The 13,201-nt window shown below is 41.8% G+C and overlaps 1 protein-coding gene across 3 annotated transcripts in view; it reads left to right on the top strand.

The window, feature by feature from the left end:
* LOC117400330 (inactive phospholipase C-like protein 2) overlaps positions 1-13,201 on the top strand; it is a 92,459-nt gene that overhangs the window by 72,018 nt on the left and 7,240 nt on the right. For all 3 annotated transcript variants that reach the window (XM_034000143.3, XM_034920608.2, XM_059021585.1), the window contains exons 4-5: positions 2,625-2,700; positions 11,868-11,977. In XM_034000143.3, coding sequence (XP_033856034.3) covers positions 2,625-2,700; positions 11,868-11,977 — 186 coding nt within the window. The remainder of the gene's footprint in view (positions 1-2,624; positions 2,701-11,867; positions 11,978-13,201) is intronic.

Raw genomic sequence — 13,201 nt, 5'->3', positions numbered from 1 at the left:
TTATCCAGCTTCTTTTCAACTGTTCCAATTAATCTTTCCAATGCAACGGCCCTTGTCCCTTCTCCCTCAAGCATTTCATTCTCCCTTGATGAATCTTCAAACCCCTGACCGTTGTCGCCTTGCTCCAGCTGCAGATATATATAATTTATATATAAAAATATAAATAATTATGAAATAACGAATATTGAAAAAATCGCAGTACTGGGCTAATTTCACGATGTCTGCACAGTATATAAAGGGAGAGAAACAAACGCTATGGACTTAAACCCTTCTTTCTGGCTGCAGAAGGGCAGCCTCCCGCATTATACACGTTTACCTTTACCTGCCTTTTATTTCTAAAATTCAAACCCCCTAATTGAAAAGGAAAGTTTCTAAAATGTAAAGAGGCATACTGTACACATTTGAGGCAGGACAGGTTTTTAAATTGGCCCTAAAACTGAATGCTTAAATTGAGCCTGATTCATTCATTTTATCCTGCAGACTAATGCCTCTGACATAGGACTAGGGATGGATCTTTCCCAGGAGGTAGAGGGCGTGGGGCATTTGGTATTGTACATTAGCAGGATGCTGCTTGCTTGAGAGACTCAGAGCAGGTATGCTGTAATCAAGAAGGAATGCCTAGCCGTCCTAAAATAAAAAAAATGAACCGAAAGCAAGTTTCTGTGCGCCTGTCATCCTGTGTGTGTGGGCCCGGCCGCCCACGTGCAATTCTGCTGGGGGCCCTACGCTATCGTTTGCGTATAGGTTAATCCAGCCCTGCATGGTATAGATATTTTAAAGCACCACACTTGTGAAGAGCTTTCCAGAGCACTTGAAGCTCCTTTACAGCTATAGTCATACAGCAGGACTCTGAAGAGGTGTTGACATTAACCAACCCTTGTTTTGAGGTGAAAATGTATTAGTTCAGTTTTGATTATCTCTGGACTTTTGAGGGTGGTTGTAGCAGTCTTACTGTGATAACAGTCTTTAACCTATTAGAAAACAAGTTGACATCACAGATGTAGTGAGTTATGAACTGCTGTGATGCCTTGATTAGTGTTTCATTTTGATATTCAGGAAGCAGACATTGTTAAGGTCAATAGCAGCTGTTTTGGCTTTTTAGCAACAGACTGTTGATTTATTTCCTTTCCCATTATGGTGCTGCTGTTTTTACCTTCTGTTGTAAATCTCTTTCCTTCAGGTGTGTGAGCAGATATATTGTGAACTGTAGGAGATCTGATTGGTAGATACATACAATAGAATACATATTATTATTATTATTATTATTATTATTATTATTATTATTATTATTATTATTATTATTATTATTATTATTACTGCTTTAATTTATTGTTGTGGTAATTACTCATATCTATATATCTGAGGTACTGGCCTCTTATTTACAGGGATATATAACCCTTGCATGCTAAACATGTTGGAGACATGGATACTTTATCCTCTGTGTGATTCTATCAGTCAAGTTCCATTATCAACGGGATCAAAAAATGGGATTGAATCCGGTACCACTGGAGCGGCTCGTTGGTCAGTTTCCCTGGTTACGGCTTGTGCAGATCCAGAATCGGATCAAGATTACGGATCAGTGGAGCCTGATCCAGATCCGCGTTGCACATCATCATTATTTTTCATTCCCAGAATCTAGCAACTACATTTAGTAAGTGGCAGCTGTTCTACTGCAATCAAGCAAGCTGCAGTACATTTCATTTTTAATTCACAAAATGTTTTATTTTTCTCAGCAGTGCCCTTCCTAATTACAGTCCCGAGTATATGTGTGCTGTGCTTTCACCATTCTCAGTTTGCAGCAACTGACCCTGCTTTAATACAAAGCTCACGCTACATTACTGTTTTTCATTGTGGTAACATCTTAAATTACAATGCCTGTGCCTTTGTCTAAAGAGATATAATCAGCTCATCATCTAACAAGGGAAGCTGCTGTGCTATTAAAGCATCCCCAAACTCCTGATGGTAAACCATGTAACCAAATCTTTTACATGTGGGATAGATGCAGCTGCTAAAGAAGAACAGTACTTACACACGTTTGGTCACCATCACAACTGTTGCAGGGACCTGAGGTTACTGTATTGTGCTGGTGTTAATACAGCACCTTTGACTTCCAGGCATTTGCGTTCAATCAGATTGTTATCGTCATTCTCGCATTTCAGTTTAAAACGTGATATGGCGACTTTTGTTAGTGTCTCCATGAAAGAGGGTGAATCTGAAAGCCCAAAAGGGTCATTCCTATCTTCTTTTCAAAACAAGATCACTTGAAATAAGAATTGCAGTCCAACTGTTGTCCTGGTATTTTTTTATTTTTATTTGCATTAGTACCCCTCGGAATCGCCAACTAAAAACCTCCCAATTATGCAGAGGATGCAACAAAGCAATTTTACAAATTGTTACAGCCATAGTGTAAAAGAGGGTTCCACTTCAAAGTGTGAGGACTCACACTTGCAGGTAATACTGTGCTTAGGTGAAACCAGGCAGGTATTGGGGGTGCAAACCTGCTACTATTAGATATCACACTCCAAAATTATATCTATTAGGTCACTAACAATTTAACACTCCCATTTAAAAATTCTATAAATTAAACAAGCTCCAAGATAACCCTATTCCAATTTATTTCACAGATGATTCAGACCAGCAGGACTCTGATTGAAAATGCTGATGGGGTATATGAAAAGATAATGCAGTGCCAGAAAGCAGGTGAGTCCTTTGAAGTCGCAGGAGTGTTTCCTACATGAATGTTAATGATATCCTGTAGCTTTTTTTTACTTCTAATTGTTTTGTGCGGTGTTCAAAGCAGATCATAAAAGGAAATCAGGGGCTTTCATTTTTGATTATGACAACAAAGTTGGAGAAAGAGCCACCTATATAAAACCGTGAACGTTTGACAACGAAAATCATAATAACTGGAGAGTAACATATATATATATATATATATATATATATATATATATATATATATATATATATATATATATATATATATATATTGAATATAATTCAGATATTTTATAAAGTGTGTTAGTTAGTCACTATAAAATTGTATTTAAATGAGCATCAGATGTAATTGAATCTCCCCAGGTGTTAATAAATTATTAACTATGAGAAAACACATGTTCCATCTCGCACTCCTTGTCGTAAATTCATTTGAATATTATTTTAACATGTTATCGCTCCATTGTTGTGTCCAATAATACATACTGTACAGTCAGTATTTCTTTGTTTTGCATATAGGTAATTGTACATTTGTTCTAAGTATATAAACCACATATGTTAGCCTTTAGGCATAATTCGGGGGATGACATAGAGGGGTCTCTCCGGCTTTGCGCTGCTTTTTTTTTCTTATCCTATATCCTTTTCTTTAGCTAGTCTTACCTTCCCTCCGTGGCGTCCTGCCCGGTAGCGTCCGCTGATCTCTTCCGGGTGGAAGCTGATCCCAGTTCAGCCTCATTTAGTATTTCCAGCCAATCACACAATGCAGCGCTCGCCTCGTCAATTAGGGCATGGCCAGCGCTGCTCCACGTATGTTATTGGCTGCCCCTCCTGTCTATCTCTCTCTTTTTCTACTTTAACCCAGCACTATTCCCGCTTCCTTGTCTTTTTGTTGTTCGCGCCTTTCACTGCAGGCCATTTCTCTGCTCAGCGCTCGCAAGATAGTATCAGCTATTTTCCTACCTGCTCAGTCTGCGCCGTTCAAAGCACAGTGACATTCTCAACTTATCTGCGTTTTCATCAGAAAGACTGTTCCATCATCACTGCTGTACTGCAACTCTTTCCCACCGGCGCCTCACAGGCCTTGGTTACCACGGCAATGCCTCACCAAGTGACTACTGGGAGTGGTAAGTTGCCATGGCAACCAGGCAGCTTTAACAGGCAATGCGAGCCTGTGCCTCACTACTACAATCGTCTGGTTCCTGCTGCTGCGCTTTTGCAACATGAGAGCTTCAACTCACCGAATTGTGACATCTAAATACTGCAGGCTCCTCTTCTATACCTACGTTAACGTACTTATATCATCTGTTCTAAAGCAAATGTTTTATACACAGACAAGGATTTTAATCGCATTAACCAAATATATGCTACCCTGCTTCACTGAAGCCAATAGTTTCCATTCCAAGCACAACCTCTAGGTGGCAGCATATCACCACAATCTACATAATTTAAGCTGATTTGCTATTGCTGCGAATCTCGCACACTCCAAACTTTCTATCAATTCCTGCAGTTCGTTGTCATTCCAAGGGATTCTCAGTACCCTCCTGCCTCAACCTCTTTTGCTACATTATATTAACTTGAATTTTTCAAATCCAAACCCCTCCTCTTGAGGACCTCGTCATGAAGCCATGCTTATCAGTTTTCTGAGATGTTAAGAATCCACCGTCACATTAATTTCCAGCTTCCCTGCATCAGGCCATTCCTTCAACCTTCTTGTTCCCGGATTTGCACTTCATTTGCCCCCAACTTCATCAAGGCACGTAATATAACTTTCAGTCCATTTCCTTCGATTTGAGCTACCAGTCACATACGGAAACTATGTGCTACGACTATCAACATTTCAGTCAAGCGTCATCCTACCCTGCAATAGACAATACACTCTTAGACTGCTCCTGATCAAATCAATAGGTTTTGCAGCAGCCTCCGAGCAACGCATTCCCATCCTCTCAGGTTCTGCAGTGGCCTCAGATCTATGCATTCTTCATCTCTGCCCAAAGGCAGCCCCATCGCCGACATCATCTAAAAACGCCTTAACTCTCAAATACCAATTTCCACCGCATTCAGCAGCTCCGCTCTCTACAGCAAGCAACTGCACACTACTGACAGCATTCCATCGTCTACTCCCTCAGATCTCTGCCCGTTCAGCAGATCTTGCCTCTACTGTTAATATCTCCTCATTACAGCAAATCTCGGCTGCCTCTTCAGATCTGCTCACTATTGCAGCATACAAAAGTGGCTTTAGTTTACTGTTTAAATCTGCAACTGCTCTCCTCTAGAGCTTCCAACGCTCCAGCTTTCCTCCAATACCTGGATCAAAAATATATATATACACAGAGAGCTTGACTTCCTCAGCAATTTAGTCATATGTCCGCTCATCCTCTCAGATACTACAAGCTTTAATACATGGTACGAGACTGGAAATCGATTTATGAATTAAGGAGTTCCACTATTTGGAGAATGACTGGAGTTGTGAAACCCAAATCTCTAATTTATGAGTTTACCTTTTCCATTCCAAACATGCATGATGGTAGCAAACCGCTGATCAATCCCGTATTAACTAACACAGGACGGTCGGCATCTCATCTCTCTGCCTTCGTTTTTAGAAACAACTCGGTAGTCGATTTCATATATTTGTTCAGGTCCAGCTGCCACCTCAGCCCTCATCAAACTCCGCTGTGCAGAATTCTCTACTGTTCAACTAAATACAACACTCTCCAGCCTTCTGCAATCTGCTCATCACTACATGACCACACTCTTAGCCCCAGCGATCAAATCTTCATTTACCACTGGATGGAAAACATTTACAACTTTCTGCACTCAAAACAAAATACATCCCATTCTGATTTAATGAGCAACGGATTCTAGCTTCCATCGCCCATGCAAGAGATTCTCTTCACTTAGCCACTACCGTTAAAGCCTACATCTCCGGAATTCAGTATTTCTGCCGCCTCATCTCCGTCCCTTCTCCAACACTCCTATCCATCCCATCAGTTTGCTGACACTCAGAGAGATCCTCAAGAGCCCCCCCCCCCCCCCCCCCCCCCTGCTGCTCCCTCCTGGCTCCCTATTTCAATAGACATCCTTCACTCTTTAATCTCTACCCTCAGAAAAAGCTATTCAATGACCTGACCATGGAAGTACTATGTCTAACTGCTCTTGTGAAGCACTTCCTCTGCAGGACTCCTGAAGGAACAGAGTGCACCCTGTGAATTTATCGTGACAACACCAGTGATTTACCGGTTTTAAAAAAAAAAAGAAAAAAAGCAAGAGTTACCAGGACATCAAGGGGAATACAATGGATATGCTTGGAGCATTAAGCCATTTCAACCATGAGGTCTTGTGAACCATTCCGTGCACCCAGATACTGGACTTTGGCCAGCTGTAGTAATTTTACTACAGAATACTACACCTTGCAGTAAAAAAAAAAAAAAAAAAGTTAACCATGCCCAGTGTTAAACATGGTGGAGGTTGTTGATGGTCCACAAGTTTCACAGCCCGGTCCCAGAAGCAGACCCCAACCCGCGGCAAGTTCCTCCTTTCAATCAGCTGGTGTTCCACTAAACTCCACACTCTCCAGCCTCCCCCAGTCAGCCTGCAGCTTCAGGGAGAACTGCCTTTGCCCCTTCCACTCGCTCTTCTTATTCTACTGCCTAGTCTTCCTTCACCACATTCTGTGCCCAGATTCGTATCTCTCTCACCACCTATAACCTTCAGCACCTCCTTGCCTTTATCACAGACCTCAGGCTATCCCTTAACCTGGCCCCTTCCTCCATCAGAAATTATCTCTCAGGTATCCAGCATCAGTTCCTTCTCCCTTCCCCCCCCCCCCCCCCCGCTCCTTTTAATCCCGGAGGTCCATCTGAGAGTCTCGCATCCTCCTCTCCATCAAGAAAACCAACTTCATCGGAATCTCCAGTTTCCTAGCCATCAGCCTGCAGCACTTTTGACCTCACTCAAGTCCTCGGAAATAACTTCCTCCTATTCATCAGGACTTCAAAAACAGACAGTTACATCAAGATCCAGAAGTTCCGCAACCTGGTCCCAGGAGCAGACCCCAACCCTCATCTCGTACCACCCTTCAGCAAAACAATATTTAACTGAATAACTCTCTCTCCGTCCTCCGTCAATCAGCACGTGGATTCATGGAGAACGCTCTCGCCCCATCTACCCGTTCCTCCTACTCGACTGCCTGGTCTTCATTTACTCACTTTTGCGAGCAAAAACAGATCTCTCATACTTCTTTCAACCTACAGCACCTCCTCGCCTTCATCACTCACCTCAGGCTGTCTCTACGTTTAGCCCCCTCCTCTATTTAGATGCTACCTAGCGGGCATTCAGTATCAATTTCACCTTCAATCTGTCTCCTCTCCACCGTTCTAGAGATGGCGGATCTCTAGAGAGAACGCTCAGAGGCATGGAGAAAAGCCTGCTCCCCTCCTCTCCATCAAGTTAACCAATCTCTACAGACCTTCTCCTTTGTCTCATCACTGCTGTCCAGCAAGGATGCTTCAACCTATTCAACGACATTGTCATGGAAACCCTGTGCCTGACCGCCGCCTTTGGATTTCTCCGCTGTGCAGAATTCTCAACTCCATCAACTTCCAGCTTCCCAGCTCTAGGCCTCAAGCGTTCCAATCTCTCTCAAATCCCCGGAAACCACTTTATCCTCCACATCAGATCTTCAAAAAACGGTCCAATTAAGCCAAGGATTCCGTGTCTTCCGTCGGATCCCCTCTTCATCGACAGCTCCAGATCTATACTTACGAGACACTGGTTCTCATCCCGTTTATGCACCCTCTTGTCACGGATCGGGCTTCAAACTGTTTCTCCCCCCATTCATTCCGGATCGGAGCAGCTGCCTCCGCGGCCAGGGCAGGAATCAATCAACACTTGATTAAGTCTATGGGGCGCCGGATCTCTTTAGCTGTTGAACTTTATATTAGATCATCCTCTGCAGACATCGCCACAGCTCACCAAGCACTCTTTAGCTTGCCTGGAGTGGGGGGTGCCCTCTCCGCCAGGCCCACCAGAGGTTTCCTCCCTGCAGGGGGGGGGGGGGTTCCTCTCCACAGTGCGGACGATTTATAGGCATAGGTTGTCTACTAACATCTCTTGTCTTTTCTCTTTTTTTCTAGCTTTTGTCTATGTGTGTGGCTCTGCGATCTCTTTTCTATCCCACGGTGCGGTTCTTGCGGGGAGCCTGGGGTCCTCTTTTGGGGGGGAAGTGAGTCTCACTCCCCCTGCTGTCCGGGTCGGCCTCTCGTCTCAACCACTGCCGCCCGGCTGTTCCTCGCCGGCCTGAGGGGACCCCCGGCCACATCCTATTCTTCTGCTCCTTATGCGCTAAGCCTTCCAGGCCTCAACCTTGCTGTCCCATCTCCTGTCTTCCATTTCAGGTCCAGGACCATTTCAACCCCCTCATGCAGTAGGCCGTGCCTCCACCTGCCAAGCGGGCCCCGACCGAGGGGTGGGGGGGGGTTTCTCTGTTTTCGTCTCTCCTGAACGGATCCCAGACACTTTTCCTAAGCTCTCCACGCTACCATCTTAGCTGCCTGAGGATGCTGCACTGAGTTGCGAAGGATCTGTCCTTTTGTCCTGTTCGTCCCCTTCCTGTCTCTTGCTCCACTAAACGCCCAGCAGCCAGAGGATGCTGCCTGACCCGTCGGGAGCGAGAGTCAGATTTGTTGTATGTTATGTGTCTGAACTTTGCTCTCTCTCTCTCACTTTTATGTCACCCAGCAGTCAGAGGATGCTGCCTGACCCGGCGGAAAGTGTTTATATCTAATCCTTTGCTCTTCTAGTGTCTCCCTCTCTACGTCGCCCAGCAGCCAGAGGATGCTGCCTGACCCGACGAGAAGGGAAAACTCTTCGTCCCCTATCTCGTCCTGCTATCAGTATCTAACCTCAGTGTTACTAAGCACCATTCCCAAACTCCATCCCCAATCTCGCCATCCCTCTCAAACTCGTCTCACTCTTAAACTCTCAAACCTCTTGCCCCTCTCAAGCCTCCTAAGCAACAGGAGAAATCCTCTCATCTTGTCTCATTCTTAATATCTCACTCCCAATTTCGCCTCCTCTCAAGCCCTCGTAGGCAACCAGTGAAATCATGGCAATACGGTAAACAACAATATTTAGCAAGCACTTGTTGCAGCTGGTAAATAACTGGGCCTGAAGGTTTGTTACCATGTTAAACAGCTCCTTTTGTAATAACAAGCTCTCAAATACACTGCCACATTTGCAGTGTTCAGAGAGCGGTTTGTGACATGAAAAAAGGCTTAAAACCAAACTAGAGAAAAATGAAATGTGTTATGCATTAAGGATCTCTCTCTCTCTCTCTCTCTCTCTCTCTCTCTCTCTCTCTCTCTCTCTCTCTCTCTCTCTCTCTCTCTCTCTCTCTCATTCTCATTAAAATCCACTAAGATAAGAAAGACATTTTATAAAAGTTTAGAAAATTTGATATAAGATTTGAACCAGGATAGGACAAGGCCAGACAGTCCTACTGTGCTTTCAAGACGATTAAGTATCAAAGGCAGCACTTAGATAAAAAATAAATAATACTGATGGAAAGCCTGAGTAAGAGTTTGTCAGCAGATCATTCACAACTCTGACAAGGGCCGTCTCGGTGCTATGTGCAGCACGGAAACCAGATTGAACACGGAAAACTTCTCGAATATACCAACTAATTTTTGTAATTGAGGTGCAACAACTTTCTCTAGAACCTTATCTAAGAATGGTAGGTTGGAGATTAGCCTATAGATATTGAAGACTTTAGGGTCCAAAGCATAGGCTATAATGACATCAACAACCATAAGGCAAAGGGCAATTAAGTCCTTTACACCTTTCTGAGGCTGCAGTGCCATAAGATTTGTCAATAACATCTTTGTTGGGGCAATAACTGATCCAAAACATTTGAGGTCAAACATGTAAAGCCACTGAAATGTAACTCCCTTACTGAAAATGGGTACCAACATTCTGCAGCCAAGCACAATACAGGCTTTATATTTTATGGCGTTATATTGAAAAAAAATTACTATTCAATATCAATTATGTTTGGTTACATGTTCATTGTGATTAAAGTTAGAAATAATAAACCAATACAAGAAAATAACAAAAGCGATTTAAATTATCTCAACAATTGTCTGTGCATAATAGCAACATCTGCAGTACCTCCCCCTGCTGCTAGATGTCAGTACTGCATCTACTTAACTGGTGTGGGATAACTCAATATGGCTTCCTTCCCCAAGTGGCAGAACAATTGAAGCACAGAAATATTTTGAAATTCACATTGCAATTTATGGTCCTTTTTTGTTGAGACTTGACCTTATTACATTCAAGTGCATGAGGCCAGCACACTTGAGACTTAATTGAGACACTGATGACGGCATATTATTTGTATTGTCTCCGGTGAAAACATTCCAGAAATATGTGTTCATCCCTGGCAGTGAGCTGTTTGGACTGATAAGGCACCATGTGCATTCTGTCAACACAGTGACGTGACGTCACCACCTACTTTTCATTGCTGTGCAAACCATATTTATCTAAGGTTTATGTATTTATTTTTACCTTTGTCCGTTTGTTTAGTGTGATTACATACAGGACTGTATGATTTACTGTGCTTTCTCAAGCACACATACAGCTCCCTGTTTTGAGTATCTGCTCAAAACCTTGTTTCACCTAAACCTGTTGCTTTCAAGCCCTCAATTGCTGCATTTAAATAAAAACTAAATCTTGAGCACATAAAAAAAAACAAAAAAAAAAAACTCAAAAATATAAAACTGCCTCTTAAATAGAACAAGGAAGACACCAATGAGAATGTTATCAAAGCCAGCCAAGAGAAACACAGCTGGATTTTAAATAATGTGTAGATTTTTGTGCTTCAAATGCCTTCTTGGTTCAGGGCAGATCAAATATCTAGGGGGTTTGTACCAGTCAGTCTCTATTATTATTATTATTTATTTCTTAGCAGACGCCCTTATCCAGGGCGACTTACAATTGTTACAAGATATCACATTATACATTATTTCACATTATACAGATATCACATTATTTTACATACAATTACCCATTTATACAGTTGGGTTTTTACTGGAGCAATCTAGGTAAAGTACCTTGCTCAAGGGTACAACAGCAGTGTTCCCCACTGGGGATTGAACCCACAACCCTCCGGTCAAGAGTCCAGAGCCCTAACCACTACTCCACACTGCTGCCCTAGATGTATACTTAATGTAATGTGTGTATATAGTATTTTGTTAATTATCATGCTATTAATTAAAAGAAGGATTCTGCCATGCAGAGCTATTCTTAAAGTAAGGATATCACAAGGTCCTTGTTGAATGTCAGCCTGCAGTATTGCTTCTTAGAACAGTGGGAGCTGCTGAAATCTCGTTTATTGCACAAACACTGTTTTCATTTCCTTTTTCATTTTAAAACAGGAAATGGAGATAAAATCCCTTTCCGTCATTATAAGTTGCTTTTGATAGCCACTGTTAAATTTGGTTCACCATTACTAATCCTACGTGTGTACGGTAACGTATTGACTCTGCAGCATTGAGGCATGCTGAGGCTCAGGATTTGAGAGGTTTGACAGCACCTGTCTTCTCCAGCTGGAGCTGTTAACTTTGGTTCCCATTGTGAGAGGTGGCAAAATCAGAACATTCACTTTAAACTAGAAGCAGGCTAGGTAAACCTTGCAGGGCTGTGTATTACAGCAGAACCTCATAGGCACTGAAGTTATCAACTGAACTCTAACTGATCAAATCACACTTAAAATAAAGACCGATAATGAAAGTATAATACCCAAAAATACAAAAAGCTATGACAAGGTGAATATAAAAAAGCAATTTAGAAAATGAGTATTCAGTGAAACAAGAATCTGCTTGCAAATGTACTGACGGATGAGGAGGTCCGGGGCTTGAAATCAATCAGTAACCATAGCAACCTTGTTTTCCACAGTAGCCAGTAACTTTAATCAAATGAGTCAGATTTCAATGTAATCTTTTTAGCCAATTTGGCATAAACTAAGAAAAAATAACTTTCATTGGAATTCCAAATTATGTTATCCTGCGTGAGACACCGTGGGACTGGATAAACAACCATCACAAACAAGAGAACAGGTTGTAATTGTGCAAGGTTAAAAAGACTCTTGTTGTTTTCAGCCATGGAATTCCATGAGAATCTGCAACTTGTAGCAGCGAAAGAGGGTCTGAAAGGAAGGAAACTACAAAAGGCTGTGGAGAGTTTTACCTGGAACATCACTATTCTGAAGGTACGGTCTTATTTGTGCTCTATATATATATATATATATATATATATATATATATATAGTACTAAAATACAATATGAAATAGGATGCAACAAGTTAGGATTGCCATTTATATCATTTCTTGATTGTAGTGGCTGACCTGGGCTGATGTCACATTTATTGCTAAGCATTTAATTGAATTAAAAATCATGCTTGTTATTGTAAAAGTCTTGTACAGAATGGATGCACCCCTCCCCATGCCACAGGGGTTTATGCAAATAATATGTAATGAGCTTGAACACAGTACATATAAAGTACTTTAATGAGGTATTCTATATTATGAGCTACACAAAATACAGCACTTCTTTAACTTGCTATGTTACTCATTTACTGGGCATTTCAGGGTGAAGATCTTTAAAACCAGAGTGACTACAAAACAAAAGTAACTGTTAAAGTAGTGGGGTTCTGAAAAATATAGTGTTACACGCCCCCACGTGTCGCTACAACTGTTTAAATAACGTACCTGTCATTTTTCTTTTCATTTGTTCACACCCTGACAACTTTTTACACTTATAACTTGAAAGTCTGTTTCAAAGCTCTTTTCAAAATGGCCGCGATCCATTGTAATGTTGATGGGTGTAGCACTCTATTAGAGATTCTGAGTAGAGAGACAAACTGTTACTCGGGCCTCAGTGGTAAAGGTTATGGTACAGTGCTTCATGAAGTTTGCTACATTGTAATGTTAAGCCTGGTATTTTTCCTGTAAAGTGGGATTTTGAAGGGTTAATCTGAATGGTTTTAGAGTATTGCCCCTCAGAGAGTTTACAGTGTCAAAAAGTGTCAATTGTTTATTTAGTTCTGTAAGTTATTATTTTTTTTTTTTTACTGTAGGGGAGAATACATCATTCAGAAAGTCAAATTGACTTTCAGAGACTTACAATCACTGCTGCCCTGCTTTATAATGGAAATGTTGTTCAACTGTATGTCCTATTCATCTCTTTTGTCCTAAGCACAATCTCACTAAATTGCTATCTTTAGTTTAAGAGGAGTCTCATTTGTGAAAGGTTCCTTCAAAGGGAGCTGCTCTCATTTCATTGTTCTTCATGAGACCATAGAATTGAGTATTGAAAATAATGTTTATCTGAATTCGGCAAGGCATGCACATACCTTAATGTAAAGACCAAACCTAAAGGGTCCCTCCCTTGTCTTGTGTATAGTTAAATATGCTGCACAAGGCAATTTGATTAC

This window comes from Acipenser ruthenus, chromosome 4 (genome assembly GCF_902713425.1).
Source record: "Acipenser ruthenus chromosome 4, fAciRut3.2 maternal haplotype, whole genome shotgun sequence".
NCBI classification, from domain to species: domain Eukaryota; kingdom Metazoa; phylum Chordata; class Actinopteri; order Acipenseriformes; family Acipenseridae; genus Acipenser; species Acipenser ruthenus.
This window is presented reverse-complemented; position numbering and strand designations above follow the sequence as displayed.